Below are 16,300 nucleotides of genomic sequence, written 5' to 3' on the forward strand. Positions count from 1 at the left end.
GTACTTGAATCTGTGGTTTTAGGTTCTGCACTTGTTGTTGTTGAAGAAAAAGTTGGTGTTGATGGAGATCCTGTAGGTGCTACAGGTGATGGATGTGAAGTGCTGATTGAGGTTATCGTATCAGTGGATTGTTGAGAAGTACTTGCTGGTTGAGATGTTGTTGGTGTTGACGAAGCTGACGTACTTTGGAAAGTGGTTTTTATACTTGGAGCTAGTGTTGTGGTTGGAGATGCTACAGATTCCATAGATGGAGCATTTGAAGACATAGTTGAAGTTATTCTTGTGGTGGTAGCAGGTGGAGTAGTACTTGTAATAGCGGTTGTTGTACTTGGTGGTGCAGTTGATGTGGTTTTCATAGTTGTTGAAGTAGGAAGGAGAGTTGTTGTTGATGGAATCGCTGTACTTGTAGTACCTTTTGTACTTGAATCTGTGGTTTGAGATACTGCACTTGTTGTTGTTGAAGAAAAAGTTGGTGTTGATGGAGATGCTGTAGGTGCTACAGGTGATGGATGTGAAGTGCTGATTGAGGTTATCGTATCAGTTGATTGTTGAGACGTACTTGCTGGATGAGATGATGTTGGCGTTGAAGAAGCTGATGTACTTTGGAAAGTGGTTTTCATACTTGGAGCTTGTGTTGTGGTTGGAGATGCTACAGATTCCATAGATGGAGCATTTGTAGACGTAGTTGAAGTTATACTTGTGGTGGTAGCAGGTGGAGTAGTACTTGTAATAGCAGTTGTTGTACTTGGTGGCGCACTTGATGTGGTTTTCATAGTTGTTGAAGTAGGAAGGAGAGTTCTTGTTGATGGAAGCGCTGTATTTGTAGTACGTCTTGTACTTGAATCTGTGGTTTTAGGTTCTGCACTTGTTGTTGTTGAAGAAAAAGTTGATGTTGATGGAGATCCTGTAGGTGCTACAGGTGATGGATGTGAAGTGCTGATTGAGGTTATCGTATCAGTGGATTGTTGAGACGTACTTGCTGGATGAGATGATGTTGGCGTTGAAGAAGCTGATGTACTTTGGAAAGTGGTTTTCATACTTGGAGCTTGTGTTTTGGTTGGAGATGCTACAGATTCCATAGATGGAGCATTTGTAGACGTAGTTGAAGTTATTCTTGTGGTGGTAGCAGGTGGAGTAGTACTTATAATAGCGGTTGTTGTACTTGGTGGTGCAGTTGATGTGGTTTGCATAGTTGTTGAGGCAGGAAGGAGAGTTGTTGTTGACGGAAGTGCTGTACTTGTGGTCGTTGTTGGACTTGAATCTATGGTTTGAGGTACCGCACTTGTTGTTGTTGAAGAAAAAGATGGTGTTGATGGGGATGCTGAAGGTGCTACAGGTGATGGATGTGAAGTGCTGATTGAGGTTATCGTATCAGTGGATTGTTGAGACGTACTTGCTGGTTGAGATGATGTTGAAGTTGAAGGAGCTGATGTACTTTGGAAAGTGGTTTTCATACTTGGAGCTTGTGTTGTGGTTGGAGATGCTGCAGATTCCATAGATGGAGCAATTGTAGACATAGTTGAAGTTATTCTTGTGGTGGTAGCAGGTGGAGTAGTACTTGTAATAGCAGTTGTTATACTTGGTGGCGCATTTGATGTGGTTTTCATAGTTGTTGAAGTAGGAAGGAGAGTTGTTGTTGATGGAAGCGCTGTATTTGTAGTACTTCTTGTACTTGAATCGGTGGTTTTAGGTTCTGCACTTGTTGTTGTTGAAGAAAAAGTTGGTGTTGATGGAGATCCTGTAGGTGCTACAGGTGATGGATGTGAAGTGGTTTTCATACTTGGAGCTTGTGTTGTGGTTGGAGATGCTGCAGATTCCATAGATGGAGCAATTGTAGACGTAGTTGAAGTTATACTTGTGGTGGTAGCAGGTGGAGTAGTACTTGTAATAGCGGTTGTTGTACTTGGTGGCGCACTTGATGTGGTTTTCATAGTTGTTGAAGTAGGAAGGAGAGTTGTTGTTGATGGAATCGCTGTACTTGTAGTCGTTGTTGGACTTGAATCTGTGGTTTTAGGTTCTGCACTTGTTGTTGTTGAAGAAAAAGTTGGTGTTGATGGAGATGCAGAAGGTGCTACAGGTGATGGATGTGAAGTGCTGATTGAGGTTATCGTATCAGTGGTTTGTTGAGACGTACTTGCTGGTTGAGATGATGTTGGCGTTGAAGAAGCTGATGTACTTTGGAAAGTGGTTTTCATACTTGAAGCTTGTGTTGTGGTTGGAGATGCTACAGATTCCATAGATGGAGCATTTGAAGACATAGTTGTTCTTGTGGTGGTAGCAGGTGGAGTAGTACTTGTAATAGCGGTTGTTGTACTTGGTGGCGCAGTTGATGTGGTTTTCATAGTTGTTGAGGCAGGTTGGAGAGTTGTTGTTGATGGAAGTGCTGTACTTGTAGTCGTTGTTGGACTTGAATCTGTGGTTTGAGGTACCGCACTAGTTGTTGTTGAAGAAAAAGTTGGTGTTGATGGAGATGCTGAAGGTGCTACAGGTGATGGATGTGAAGTGCTGATTGAGGTTATCGTATCAGTGGATTGTTGAGACGTACTTGCTGGATGAGATGATGTTGGCGTTGAAGAAGCTGATGTACTTTGGAAAGTGGTTTTCATACTTGGAGCTTCTGTTGTGGTTGGAGATGCTACAGATTCCATAGATGGAGCATTTGTAGACGTAGTTGAAGTTATTCTTGTGGTGGTAGCAGGTGAGGTAGTACTTGTAAAAGCGGTTGTTGTACTTGGTGGCGCACTTGATGTGGTTTTCATAGTTGTTGAAGTAGGAAGGAGAGTTGTTGTTGATGGAATCGCTGTACTTGTAGTCGTTGTTGGACTTGAATCTGTGGTTTTAGGTTCTGCACTTGTTGTTGTTGAAGAAAAAGTTGGTGTTGATGGAGATGCTGAAGGTGCTACAGGTGATGGATGTGAAGTGCTGATTGAGGTTATCGTATCAGTGGTTTGTTGAGACGTACTTGCTGGTTGAGATGATGTTGGCGTTGAAGAAGCTGATGTACTTTGGAAAGTGGTTTTCATACTTGAAGCTTGTGTTGTGGTTGGAGATGCTACAGATTCCATGGATGGAGCATTTGAAGACATAGTTGTTCTTGTGGTGGTAGCAGGTGGAGTAGTACTTGTAATAGCGGTTGTTGTACTTGGTGGCGCAGTTGATGTGGTTTTCATAGTTGTTGAATTAGGAAGGAGAGTTGTTGTTGATGGAATCCCTGTACTTGTAGTACCTTTTACACTTGAATCTGTGGTTTGAGATACTGCACTTGTTGTTGTTGAAGAAAAAGTTGGTGTTGATGGAGATGCTGTAGGTGCTACAGGTGATGGATGTGAAGTGCTGATTGAGGTTATCGTATCAGTGGATTGTTGAGACGTACTTGCTGGATGAGATGATGTTGGCGTTGAAGAAGCTGATGTACTTTGGAAAGTGGTTTTCATACTTGGAGCTTGTGTTGTGGTTGGAGATGCTACAGATTCCATAGATGGAGCATTTGTAGACGTAGTTGAAGTTATACTTGTGGTGGTAGCAGGTGGAGTAGTACTTGTAATAGCGGTTGTTGTACTTGGTGGCGCACTTGATGTGGTTTTCATAGTTGTTGAAGTAGGAAAGAGAGTTGTTGTTGATGGAAGCGCTGTATTTGTAGTACTTCTTGTACTTGAATCTGTGGTTTTAGGTTCTGCACTTGTTGTTGTTGAAGAAAAAGTTGGTGTTGATGGAGATGCTGAAGGTGCTACAGGTGATGGATGTGAAGTGCTGATTGAGGTTATCGTATCAGTGGTTTGTTGAGACGTACTTGCTGGTTGAGATGATGTTGGCGTTGAAGAAGCTGATGTACTTTGGAAAGTGGTTTTCATACTTGAAGCTTGTGTTGTGGTTGGAGATGCTACAGATTCCATGGATGGAGCATTTGAAGACATAGTTGTTCTTGTGGTGGTAGCAGGTGGAGTAGTACTTGTAATAGCGGTTGTTGTACTTGGTGGCGCAGTTGATGTGGTTTTCATAGTTGTTGAATTAGGAAGGAGAGTTGTTGTTGATGGAATCCCTGTACTTGTAGTACCTTTTACACTTGAATCTGTGGTTTGAGATACTGCACTTGTTGTTGTTGAAGAAAAAGTTGGTGTTGATGGAGATGCTGTAGGTGCTACAGGTGATGGATGTGAAGTGCTGATTGAGGTTATCGTATCAGTGGATTGTTGAGACGTACTTGCTGGATGAGATGATGTTGGCGTTGAAGAAGCTGATGTACTTTGGAAAGTGGTTTTCATACTTGGAGCTTGTGTTGTGGTTGGAGATGCTACAGATTCCATAGATGGAGCATTTGTAGACGTAGTTGAAGTTATTCTTGTGGTGGTAGCAGGTGGAGTAGTACTTCTAATAGCGGTTGTTGTACTTGGTGGCGCAGTTGATGTGATTTGCATAGTTGTTGAGGCAGGAAGGAGAGTTGTTGTTGATGGAATCGCTGTACTTGTAGTACCTTTTGTACTTGAATCTGTGGTTTGAGATACTGCACTTGTTGTTGTTGAAGAAAAAGTTGGTGTTGATGGAGATGCTGTAGGTGCTACAGGTGATGGATGTGAAGTGCTGATTGAGGTTATCGTATCAGTGGATTGTTGAGACGTACTTGCTGGATGAGATGATGTTGGCGTTGAAGAAGCTGATGTACTTTGGAAAGTGGTTTTCATACTTGGAGCTTCTGTTGTGGTTGGAGATGCTACAGATTCCATAGATGGAGCATTTGTAGACGTAGTTGAAGTTATTCTTGTTGTGGTAGCAGGTGGAGTAGTACTTGTAATAGCGGTTGTTGTACTTGGTGGCGCACTTGATGTGGTTTTCATAGTTGTTGAAGTAGGAAGGAGAGTTGTTGTTGATGGAATCGCAGTACTTGTAGTCGTTGTTGGACTTGAATCTGTGGTTTTAGGTTCTGCACTTGTTGTTGTTGAAGAAAAAGTTGGTGTTGATGGAGATGCTGAAGGTGCTACAGGTGATGGATGTGAAGTGCTGATTGAGGTTATCGTATCAGTGGTTTGTTGAGACGTACTTGCTGGTTGAGATGATGTTGGCGTTGAAGAAGCTGATGTACTTTGGAAAGTGGTTTTCATACTTGAAGCTTGTGTTGTGGTTGGAGATGCTACAGATTCCATAGATGGAGCATTTGTAGACGTAGTTGAAGTTATTCTTGTTGTGGTAGCAGGTGGAGTAGTACTTGTAATAGCGGTTGTTGTACTTGGTGGCGCAGTTGATGTGATTTGCATAGTTGTTGAGGCAGGAAGGAGAGTTGTTGTTGATGGAATCGCTGTACTTGTAGTACCTTTTGTACTTGAATCTGTGGTTTGAGATACTGCACTTGTTGTTGTTGAAGAAAAAGTTGGTGTTGATGGAGATGCTGTAGGTGCTACAGGTGATGGATGTGAAGTGCTGATTGAGGTTATCGTATCAGTGGATTGTTGAGACGTACTTGCTGGATGAGATGATGCTGGCGTTGAAGAAGCTGATGTACTTTGGAAAGTGGTTCTCATACTTGGAGCTTGTGTTGTGGCTGGAGATGCTACAGATTCCATAGATGGAGCATTTGAAGACATAGTTGAAGTTATTCTTGTGGTGGTAGCAGGTGGAGTAGTACTTTTAATAGCGGTTGTTGTACTTGGTGGTGCAGTTGATGTGGTTTTCATAGTTGTTGAAGTAGGAAGGAGAGTTGTTGTTGATGGAATCGCTGTACTTGTAGTACCTTTTGTACTTGAATCTGTGGTTTGAGATACTGCACTTGTTGTTGTTGAAGAAAAAGAAGGTGTTGATGGAGATGCTGTAGGTGCTACAAGTGATGGATATGAAGTGCTGATTGAGGTTATCATATCAGTGGATTGTTGAGAAGTACTTCCTGGTTCAGCTGTTGTTGGTGTTGACGAAGCTGATGTACTTTGGAAAGTGGTTTTCATACTTGGAGCTTGCGTTGTGGTTGGAGATGCTACAGATTCCATAGATGGAGTATTTGTAGACGTAGTTGAAGTTATTCTTGTGGTGGTAGCAGGTGGAGTAGTACTTGTAATAGCGGTTGTTGTACTTGGTGGCGCAGTTGATGTGGTTTGCATAGTTGTTGAGGCAGGAAGGAGAGTTGTTGTTGACGGAAGTGCTGTACTTGTAGTCGTTGTTGGACTTGAATCTATGGTTTGAGGTACCGCACTTGTTGTTGTTGAAGAAAACGTTGGTGTTGATGGAGATGCTGAAGGTGCTACAGGTGATGGATGTGAAGTGCTGATTGAGGTTATCGTATCAGTGGATTGTTGAGACGTACTTGCTGGATGAGATGATGTTGGCGTTGAAGAAGCTGATGTACTTTGGAAAGTGGTTTTCATACTTGGAGCTTCTGTTGTGGTTGGAGATGCTACAGATTCCATAGATGGAGCATTTGTAGACGTAGTTGAAGTTATTCTTGTGGTGGTAGCAGGTGAGGTAGTACTTGTAAAAGCGGTTGTTGTACTTGGTGGCGCACTTGATGTGGTTTTCATAGTTGTTGAAGTAGGAAGGAGAGTTGTTGTTGATGGAATCGCTGTACTTGTAGTCGTTGTTGGACTTGAATCTGTGGTTTTAGGTTCTGCACTTGTTGTTGTTGAAGAAAAAGTTGGTGTTGATGGAGATGCTGAAGTTGCTACAGGTGATGGATGTGAAGTGCTGATTGAGGTTATCGTATCAGTGGTTTGTTGAGACGTACTTGCTGGTTGAGATGATGTTGGCGTTGAAGAAGCTGATGTACTTTGGAAAGTGGTTTTCATACTTGAAGCTTGTGTTGTGGTTGGAGATGCTACAGATTCCATGGATGGAGCATTTGAAGACTTAGTTGTTCTTGTGGTGGTAGCAGGTGGAGTAGTACTTGTAATAGCGGTTGTTGTACTTGGTGGCGCAGTTGATGTGGTTTTCATAGTTGTTGAATTAGGAAGGAGAGTTGTTGTTGATGGAATCCCTGTACTTGTAGTACCTTTTACACTTGAATCTGTGGTTTGAGATACTGCACTTGTTGTTGTTGAAGAAAAAGTTGGTGTTGATGGAGATGCTGTAGGTGCTACAGGTGATGGATGTGAAGTGCTGATTGAGGTTATCGTATCAGTGGATTGTTGAGACGTACTTGCTGGATGAGATGATGTTGGCGTTGAAGAAGCTGATGTACTTTGGAAAGTGGTTTTCATACTTGGAGCTTGTGTTGTGGTTGGAGATGCTACAGATTCCATAGATGGAGCATTTGTAGACGTAGTTGAAGTTATTCTTGTGGTGGTAGCAGGTGGAGTAGTACTTCTAATAGCGGTTGTTGTACTTGGTGGCGCAGTTGATGTGATTTGCATAGTTGTTGAGGCAGGAAGGAGAGTTGTTGTTGATGGAATCGCTGTACTTGTAGTACCTTTTGTACTTGAATCTGTGGTTTGAGATACTGCACTTGTTGTTGTTGAAGAAAAAGTTGGTGTTGATGGAGATGCTGTAGGTGCTACAGGTGATGGATGTGAAGTGCTGATTGAGGTTATCGTATCAGTGGATTGTTGAGACGTACTTGCTGGATGAGATGATGTTGGCGTTGAAGAAGCTGATGTACTTTGGAAAGTGGTTTTCATACTTGGAGCTTCTGTTGTGGTTGGAGATGCTACAGATTCCATAGATGGAGCATTTGTAGACGTAGTTGAAGTTATTCTTGTTGTGGTAGCAGGTGGAGTAGTACTTGTAATAGCGGTTGTTGTACTTGGTGGCGCACTTGATGTGGTTTTCATAGTTGTTGAAGTAGGAAGGAGAGTTGTTGTTGATGGAATCGCAGTACTTGTAGTCGTTGTTGGACTTGAATCTGTGGTTTTAGGTTCTGCACTTGTTGTTGTTGAAGAAAAAGTTGGTGTTGATGGAGATGCTGAAGGTGCTACAGGTGATGGATGTGAAGTGCTGATTGAGGTTATCGTATCAGTGGTTTGTTGAGACGTACTTGCTGGTTGAGATGATGTTGGCGTTGAAGAAGCTGATGTACTTTGGAAAGTGGTTTTCATACTTGAAGCTTGTGTTGTGGTTGGAGATGCTACAGATTCCATAGATGGAGCATTTGTAGACGTAGTTGAAGTTATTCTTGTTGTGGTAGCAGGTGGAGTAGTACTTGTAATAGCGGTTGTTGTACTTGGTGGCGCAGTTGATGTGATTTGCATAGTTGTTGAGGCAGGAAGGAGAGTTGTTGTTGATGGAATCGCTGTACTTGTAGTACCTTTTGTACTTGAATCTGTGGTTTGAGATACTGCACTTGTTGTTGTTGAAGAAAAAGTTGGTGTTGATGGAGATGCTGTAGGTGCTACAGGTGATGGATGTGAAGTGCTGATTGAGGTTATCGTATCAGTGGATTGTTGAGACGTACTTGCTGGATGAGATGATGCTGGCGTTGAAGAAGCTGATGTACTTTGGAAAGTGGTTCTCATACTTGGAGCTTGTGTTGTGGCTGGAGATGCTACAGATTCCATAGATGGAGCATTTGAAGACATAGTTGAAGTTATTCTTGTGGTGGTAGCAGGTGGAGTAGTACTTGTAATAGCGGTTGTTGTACTTGGTGGTGCAGTTGATGTGGTTTTCATAGTTGTTGAAGTAGGAAGGAGAGTTGTTGTTGATGGAATCGCTGTACTTGTAGTACCTTTTGTACTTGAATCTGTGGTTTGAGATACTGCACTTGTTGTTGTTGAAGAAAAAGAAGGTGTTGATGGAGATGCTGTAGGTGCTACAAGTGATGGATATGAAGTGCTGATTGAGGTTATCATATCAGTGGATTGTTGAGAAGTACTTCCTGGTTCAGCTGTTGTTGGTGTTGACGAAGCTGATGTACTTTGGAAAGTGGTTTTCATACTTGGAGCTTGCGTTGTGGTTGGAGATGCTACAGATTCCATAGATGGAGTATTTGTAGACGTAGTTGAAGTTATTCTTGTGGTGGTAGCAGGTGGAGTAGTACTTGTAATAGCGGTTGTTGTACTTGGTGGCGCAGTTGATGTGGTTTGCATAGTTGTTGAGGCAGGAAGGAGAGTTGTTGTTGACGGAAGTGCTGTACTTGTAGTCGTTGTTGGACTTGAATCTATGGTTTGAGGTACCGCACTTGTTGTTGTTGAAGAAAACGTTGGTGTTGATGGAGATGCTGAAGTTGCTACAGGTGATGGATGTGAAGTGCTGATTGAGGTTATCGTATCAGTGGTTTGTTGAGACGTACTTGCTGGTTGAGATGATGTTGGCGTTGAAGAAGCTGATGTACTTTGGAAAGTGGTTTTCATACTTGAAGCTTGTGTTGTGGTTGGAGATGCTACAGATTCCATAGATGGAGCATTTGTAGACGTAGTTGAAGTTATTCTTGTTGTGGTAGCAGGTGGAGTAGTACTTGTAATAGCGGTTGTTGTACTTGGTGGCGCAGTTGATGTGATTTGCATAGTTGTTGAGGCAGGAAGGAGAGTTGTTGTTGATGGAATCGCTGTACTTGTAGTACCTTTTGTACTTGAATCTGTGGTTTGAGATACTGCACTTGTTGTTGTTGAAGAAAAAGTTGGTGTTGATGGAGATGCTGTAGGTGCTACAGGTGATGGATGTGAAGTGCTGATTGAGGTTATCGTATCAGTGGATTGTTGAGACGTACTTGCTGGATGAGATGATGCTGGCGTTGAAGAAGCTGATGTACTTTGGAAAGTGGTTCTCATACTTGGAGCTTGTGTTGTGGCTGGAGATGCTACAGATTCCATAGATGGAGCATTTGAAGACATAGTTGAAGTTATTCTTGTGGTGGTAGCAGGTGGAGTAGTACTTGTAATAGCGGTTGTTGTACTTGGTGGTGCAGTTGATGTGGTTTTCATAGTTGTTGAAGTAGGAAGGAGAGTTGTTGTTGATGGAATCGCTGTACTTGTAGTACCTTTTGTACTTGAATCTGTGGTTTGAGATACTGCACTTGTTGTTGTTGAAGAAAAAGAAGGTGTTGATGGAGATGCTGTAGGTGCTACAAGTGATGGATATGAAGTGCTGATTGAGGTTATCATATCAGTGGATTGTTGAGAAGTACTTCCTGGTTCAGCTGTTGTTGGTGTTGACGAAGCTGATGTACTTTGGAAAGTGGTTTTCATACTTGGAGCTTGCGTTGTGGTTGGAGATGCTACAGATTCCATAGTTGGAGTATTTGTAGACGTAGTTGAAGTTATTCTTGTGGTGGTAGCAGGTGGAGTAGTACTTGTAATAGCGGTTGTTGTACTTGGTGGCGCAGTTGATGTGGTTTGCATAGTTGTTGAGGCAGGAAGGAGAGTTGTTGTTGACGGAAGTGCTGTACTTGTAGTCGTTGTTGGACTTGAATCTATGGTTTGAGGTACCGCACTTGTTGTTGTTGAAGAAAACGTTGGTGTTGATGGAGATGCTGAAGTTGCTACAGGTGATGGATGTGAAGTGCTGATTGAGGTTATCGTATCAGTGGATTGTTGAGAAGTACTTGCTGGTTGAGATGATGTTGGCGTTGAAGAAGCTGATGTACTTTGGAAAGTTGTTTTCATACTTGGAGATTGTGATGTGGTTGGAGAGGCTACAGATTCCATAGATGGAGCACTTGAAGACATAGATGAAGTTATTCTTGTGGTGGTAGCAGGTGGAGTAGTACTTGTAATAGCGGTTGTTGTACTTGGTGGCGCAGTTGATGTGGTTTTCATAGTTGTTGAAGTAGGAAGGAGAGTTGTTGTTGATGGAATCGCTGTACTTGTAGTACCTTTTACACTTGAATCTGTGGTTTGAGATACTGCACTTGTTGTTGTTGAAGAAAAAGCTGGTGTTGATGGAGATGCTGTAGGTGCTACAGGTGATGGATGTGAAGTGCTGATTGAGGTTATCGTATCAGTGGATTGTTGAGACGTACTTGCTGGATGAGATGATATTGGCGTTGAAGAAGCTGATGTACTTTGGAAAGTGGTTTTCATACTTGGAGCTTCTGTTGTGGTTGGAGATGCTACAGATTCCATAGATGGAGCATTTGTAGACGTAGTTGAAGTTATTCTTGTTGTGGTAGCAGGTGGAGTAGTACTTGTAATAGCGGTTGTTGTACTTGGTGGCGCAGTTGATGTGGTTTTCATAGTTGTTGAAGTAGGAAGGAGAGTTGTTGTTGATGGAAACGCTGTATTTGTAGTACTTCTTGTACTTGAATCTGTGGTTTTAGGTTCTGCACTTGTTGTTGTTGAAGAAAAAGTTGGTGTTGATGGAGATCCTGCAGGTGCTACAGGTGATGGATGTGAAGTGCTGATTGAGGTTATCGTATCAGTGGATTGTTGAGACGAACTTGCTGGATGAGATGATGTTGACGTTGAAGAAGCTGATGTACTTTGGAAGGTGGTTCTCATACTTGGAGCTTGTGTTGTGGCTGGAGATGCTACAGATTGCATAGATGGAGCATTTGAAGACATAGTTGAAGTTATTCTTGTGGTGGTAGCAGGTGGAGTAGTACTTGTAATAGCGGTTGTTGTACTTGGTGGTGCAGTTGATGTGGTTTTCATAGTTGTTGAAGTAGGAAGGAGAGTTGTTGTTGATGGAATTGCTGTACTTGTAGTACCATTTGTACTTGAATCTGTGGTTTGAGATACTGCACTTGTTGTTGTTGAAGAAAAAGAAGGTGTTGAAGGAGATGCTGTAGGTGCTACAAGTGATGGATGTGAAGTGCTGATTGAGGTTATCATATCAGTGGATTGTTGAGATATACTTGCTGGTTCAGCTGTTGTTGGTGTTGACGAAGCTGATGTACTTTGGATAGTGGTTTTCATACTTGGAGCTTGTGTTGTGGTTGGAGATGCTACAGATTCCATAGATGGAGTATTTGTAGACGTAGTTGAAGTTATTCTTGTGGTGGTAGCAGGTGGAGTAGTACTTGTAATAGCGGTTGTTGTACTTGGTGGCGCAGTTGATGTGGTTTGCATAGTTGTTGAGGCAGGAAGGAGAGTTGTTGTTGACGGAAGTGCTGTACTTGTAGTCGTTGTTGGACTTGAATCTGTGGTTTTAGGTTCTGCACTTGTTGTTGTTGAAGAAAAAGTTGGTGTTGATGGAGATGCAGAAGGTGCTACAGGTGATGGATGTGAAGTGCTGATTGAGGTTATCGTATCAGTGGTTTGTTGAGACGTACTTGCTGGTTGAGATGATGTTGGCGTTGAAGAAGCTGATGTACTTTGGAAAGTGGTTTTCATACTTGAAGCTTGTGTTGTGGTTGGAGATGCTACAGATTCCATAGATGGAGCATTTGAAGACATAGTTGTTCTTGTGGTGGTAGCAGGTGGAGTAGTACTTGTAATAGCGGTTGTTGTACTTGGTGGCGCAGTTGATGTGGTTTTTATAGTTGTTGAGGCAGGTTGGAGAGTTGTTGTTGATGGAAGTGCTGTACTTGTAGTCGTTGTTGGACTTGAATCTGTGGTTTGAGGTACCGCACTAGTTGTTGTTGAAGAAAAAGTTGGTGTTGATGGAGATGCTGAAGGTGCTACAGGTGATGGATGTGAAGTGCTGATTGAGGTTATCGTATCAGTGGATTGTTGAGACGTACTTGCTGGATGAGATGATGTTGGCGTTGAAGAAGCTGATGTACTTTGGAAAGTGGTTTTCATACTTGGAGCTTCTGTTGTGGTTGGAGATGCTACAGATTCCATAGATGGAGCATTTGTAGACGTAGTTGAAGTTATTCTTGTTGTGGTAGCAGGTGGAGTAGTACTTGTAATAGCGGTTGTTCTACTTGGTGGCGCACTTGATGTGGTTTTCATAGTTGTTGAAGTAGGAAGGAGAGTTGTTGTTGATGGAATCGCTGTACTTGTAGTCGTTGTTGGACTTGAATCTGTGGTTTTAGGTTCTGCACTTGTTGTTGTTGAAGAAAAAGTTGGTGTTGATGGAGATGCAGAAGGTGCTACAGGTGATGGATGTGAAGTGCTGATTGAGGTTATCGTATCAGTGGTTTGTTGAGACGTACTTGCTGGTTGAGATGATGTTGGCGTTGAAGAAGCTGATGTACTTTGGAAAGTGGTTTTCATACTTGAAGCTTGTGTTGTGGTTGGAGATGCTACAGATTCCATAGATGGAGCATTTGAAGACATAGTTGTTCTTGTGGTGGTAGCAGGTGGAGTAGTACTTGTAATAGCGGTTGTTGTACTTGGTGGCACAGTTGATGTGGTTTTTATAGTTGTTGAGGCAGGTTGGAGAGTTGTTGTTGATGGAAGTGCTGTACTTGTAGTCATTGTTGGACTTGAATCTGTGGTTTGAGGTACCGCACTAGTTGTTGAAGTTATTCTTGTTGTGGTAGCAGGTGGTGTAGTACTTGTAATAGCGGTTGTTGTACTTGGTGGCGCAGTTGATGTGATTTGCATAGTTGTTGAGGCAGGAAGGAGAATTGTTGTTGATGGAATCGCTGTACTTGTAGTACCTTTTGTACTTGAATCTGTGGTTTGAGATACTGCACTTGTTGTTGTTGAAGAAAAAGTTGGTGTTGATGGAGATGCTGTAGGTGCTACAGGTGATGGATGTGAAGTGCTGATTGAGGTTATCGTATCAGTGGATTGTTGAGACGTACTTGCTGGATGAGATGATGTTGGCGTTGAAGAAGCTGATGTACTTTGGAAAGTGGTTCTCATACTTGGAGCTTGTGTTGTGGCTGGAGATGCTACAGATTCCATAGATGGAGCATTTGAAGACATAGTTGCAGTTATTCTTGTGGTGGTAGCAGGTGGAGTAGTACTTGTAATAGCGGTTGTTCTACTTGGTGGCGCACTTGATGTGGTTTTCATAGTTGTTGAAGTAGGAAGGAGAGTTGTTGTTGATGGAATCGCTGTACTTGTAGTCGTTGTTGGACTTGAATGTGTGGTTTTAGGTTCTGCACTTGTTGTTGTTGAAGAAAAAGTTGGTGTTGATGGAGATGCTGAAGGTGCTACAGGTGATGGATGTGAAGTGCTGATTGAGGTTATCGTATCAGTGGTTTGTTGAGACGTACTTGCTGGTTGAGATGATGTTGGCGTTGAAGAAGCTGATGTACTTTGGAAAGTGGTTTTCATACTTGAAGCTTGTGTTGTGGTTGGAGATGCTACAGATTCCATAGATGGAGCATTTGAAGACATAGTTGTTCTTGTGGTGGTAGCAGGTGGAGTAGTACTTGTAATAGCGGTTGTTGTACTTGGTGGCGCAGTTGATGTGGTTTTTATAGTTGTTGAGGCAGGTTGGAGAGTTGTTGTTGATGGAAGTGCTGTACTTGTAGTCGTTGTTGGACTTGAATCTGTGGTTTGAGGAACCGCACTAGTTGTTGAAGTTATTCTTGTTGTGGTAGCAGGTGGTGTAGTACTTGTAATAGCGGTTGTTGTACTTGGTGGCGCAGTTGATGTGATTTGCATAGTTGTTGAGGCAGGAAGGAGAATTGTTGTTGATGGAATCGCTGTACTTGTAGTACCTTTTGTACTTGAATCTGTGGTTTGAGATACTGCACTTGTTGTTGTTGAAGAAAAAGTTGGTGTTGATGGAGATGCTGTAGGTGCTACAGGTGATGGATGTGAAGTGCTGATTGAGGTTATCGTATCAGTGGATTGTTGAGACGTACTTGCTGGATGAGATGATGTTGGCGTTGAAGAAGCTGATGTACTTTGGAAAGTGGTTCTCATACTTGGAGCTTGTGTTGTGGCTGGAGATGCTACAGATTCCATAGATGGAGCATTTGAAGACATAGTTGCAGTTATTCTTGTGGTGGTAGCAGGTGGAGTAGTACTTGTAATAGCGGTTGTTCTACTTGGTGGCGCACTTGATGTGGTTTTCATAGTTGTTGAAGTAGGAAGGAGAGTTGTTGTTGATGGAAACGCTGTATTTGTAGTACTTCTTGTACTTGAATCTGTGGTTTTAGGTTCTGCACTTGTTGTTGTTGAAGAAAAAGTTGGTGTTGATGGAGATCCTGCAGGTGCTACAGGTGATGGATGTGAAGTGCTGATTGAGGTTATCGTATCAGTGGATTGTTGAGACATACTTGCTGGATGAGATGATGTTGACGTTGAAGAAGCTGATGTACTTTGGAAGGTGGTTCTCATACTTGGAGCTTGTGTTGTGGTTGGAGATGCTACAGATTGCATAGATGGAGCATTTGAAGACATAGTTGAAGTTATTCTTGTGGTGGTAGCAGGTGGAGTAGTACTTGTAATAGCGGTTGTTGTACTTGGTGGTGCAGTTGATGTGGTTTTCATAGTTGTTGAAGTAGGAAGGAGAGTTGTTGTTGATGGAATCGCTGTACTTGTAGTACCTTTTGTACTTGAATCTGTGGTTTGAGATACTGCACTTGTTGTTGTTGAAGAAAAATACGGTGTTGATGGAGATGCTGTAGGTGCTACAAGTGATGGATATGAAGTGCTGATTGAGGTTATCATATCAGTGGATTGTTGAGAAGTACTTGCTGGTTCAGCTGTTGTTGGTGTTGACGAAGCTGATGTACTTTGGAAAGTGGTTTTCATACTTGGAGCTTGTGTTGTGGTTGGAGATGCTACAGATTCCATAGATGGAGTATTTGTAGACGTAGTTGAAGTTATTCTTGTGGTGGTAGAAGGTGGAGTAGTACTTGTAATAGCGGTTGTTGTACTTGGTGGCGCAGTTGATGTGGTTTGCATAGTTGTTGAGGCAGGAAGGAGAGTTGTTGTTGACGGAAGTGCTGTACTTGTAGTCGTTGTTGGACTTGAATCTATGGATTGAAGTACCGCACTTGTTGTTGTTGAAGAAAACGTTGGTGTTGATGGAGATGCTGAAGGTGCTACAGGTGATGGATGTGAAGTGCTGATTGAGGTTATCGTATCAGTGGATTGTTGAGAAGTACTTGCTGGTTGAGATGATGTTGGCGTTGAAGAAGCTGATGTACTTTGGAAAGTGGTTTTCATACTTGGAGATTGTGATGTGGTTGGAGATGCTACAGATTCCATAGATGGAGCACTTGAAGACATAGTTGAAGTTATTCTTGTGGTGGTAGCAGGTGGAGTAGTACTTGTAATAGCGGTTGTTGTACTTGGTGGTGCAGTTGATGTGGTTTTCATAGTTGTTGAAGTAGGAAGGAGAGTTGTTGTTGATGGAATCGCTGTACTTGTAGTACCATTTGTACTTGAATCTGTGGTTTGAGATACTGCACTTGTTGTTGTTGAAGAAAAAGAAGGTGTTGAAGGAGATGCTGTAGGTGCTACAAGTGATGGATGTGAAGTGCTGATTGAGGTTATCATATCAGTGGATTGTTGAGATATACTTGCTGGTTCAGCTGTTGTTGGTGTTGACGAAGCTGATGTACTTTGGAAAGTGGTTTTCATACTTGGAGCTTGTG

The 16,300-nt window shown here is 42.4% G+C and overlaps 1 protein-coding gene across 1 annotated transcript in view; it reads right to left on the minus strand.

Annotated features, from left to right (window-relative positions):
* Positions 1-2,433: 2,433 nt before the first annotated feature.
* Positions 2,434-16,300, minus strand: part of LOC138239473 (uncharacterized protein DDB_G0283357-like) — a 31,439-nt gene continuing 17,572 nt past the window's right edge. The window contains exons 30-46 of the mRNA XM_069191686.1: positions 15,578-15,745; positions 14,975-15,064; positions 14,120-14,239; positions 13,106-13,225; positions 12,716-12,814; positions 12,278-12,397; positions 11,888-11,986; positions 11,281-11,374; positions 10,451-10,635; positions 10,220-10,387; positions 8,969-9,136; positions 7,718-7,816; positions 6,452-6,571; positions 6,056-6,223; positions 4,805-4,903; positions 2,668-2,830; positions 2,434-2,505 (exon numbers count right to left, since the gene is read on the minus strand). Of these exons, the coding sequence (XP_069047787.1) occupies positions 2,434-2,505; positions 2,668-2,830; positions 4,805-4,903; positions 6,056-6,223; positions 6,452-6,571; positions 7,718-7,816; positions 8,969-9,136; positions 10,220-10,387; positions 10,451-10,635; positions 11,281-11,374; positions 11,888-11,986; positions 12,278-12,397; positions 12,716-12,814; positions 13,106-13,225; positions 14,120-14,239; positions 14,975-15,064; positions 15,578-15,745 (2,152 nt within the window). The remainder of the gene's footprint in view (positions 2,506-2,667; positions 2,831-4,804; positions 4,904-6,055; positions 6,224-6,451; positions 6,572-7,717; positions 7,817-8,968; positions 9,137-10,219; positions 10,388-10,450; positions 10,636-11,280; positions 11,375-11,887; positions 11,987-12,277; positions 12,398-12,715; positions 12,815-13,105; positions 13,226-14,119; positions 14,240-14,974; positions 15,065-15,577; positions 15,746-16,300) is intronic.

Source organism: Lepisosteus oculatus, chromosome 6 (genome assembly GCF_040954835.1).
Source record: "Lepisosteus oculatus isolate fLepOcu1 chromosome 6, fLepOcu1.hap2, whole genome shotgun sequence".
Taxonomy (NCBI): Eukaryota; Metazoa; Chordata; class Actinopteri; order Semionotiformes; family Lepisosteidae; genus Lepisosteus; species Lepisosteus oculatus.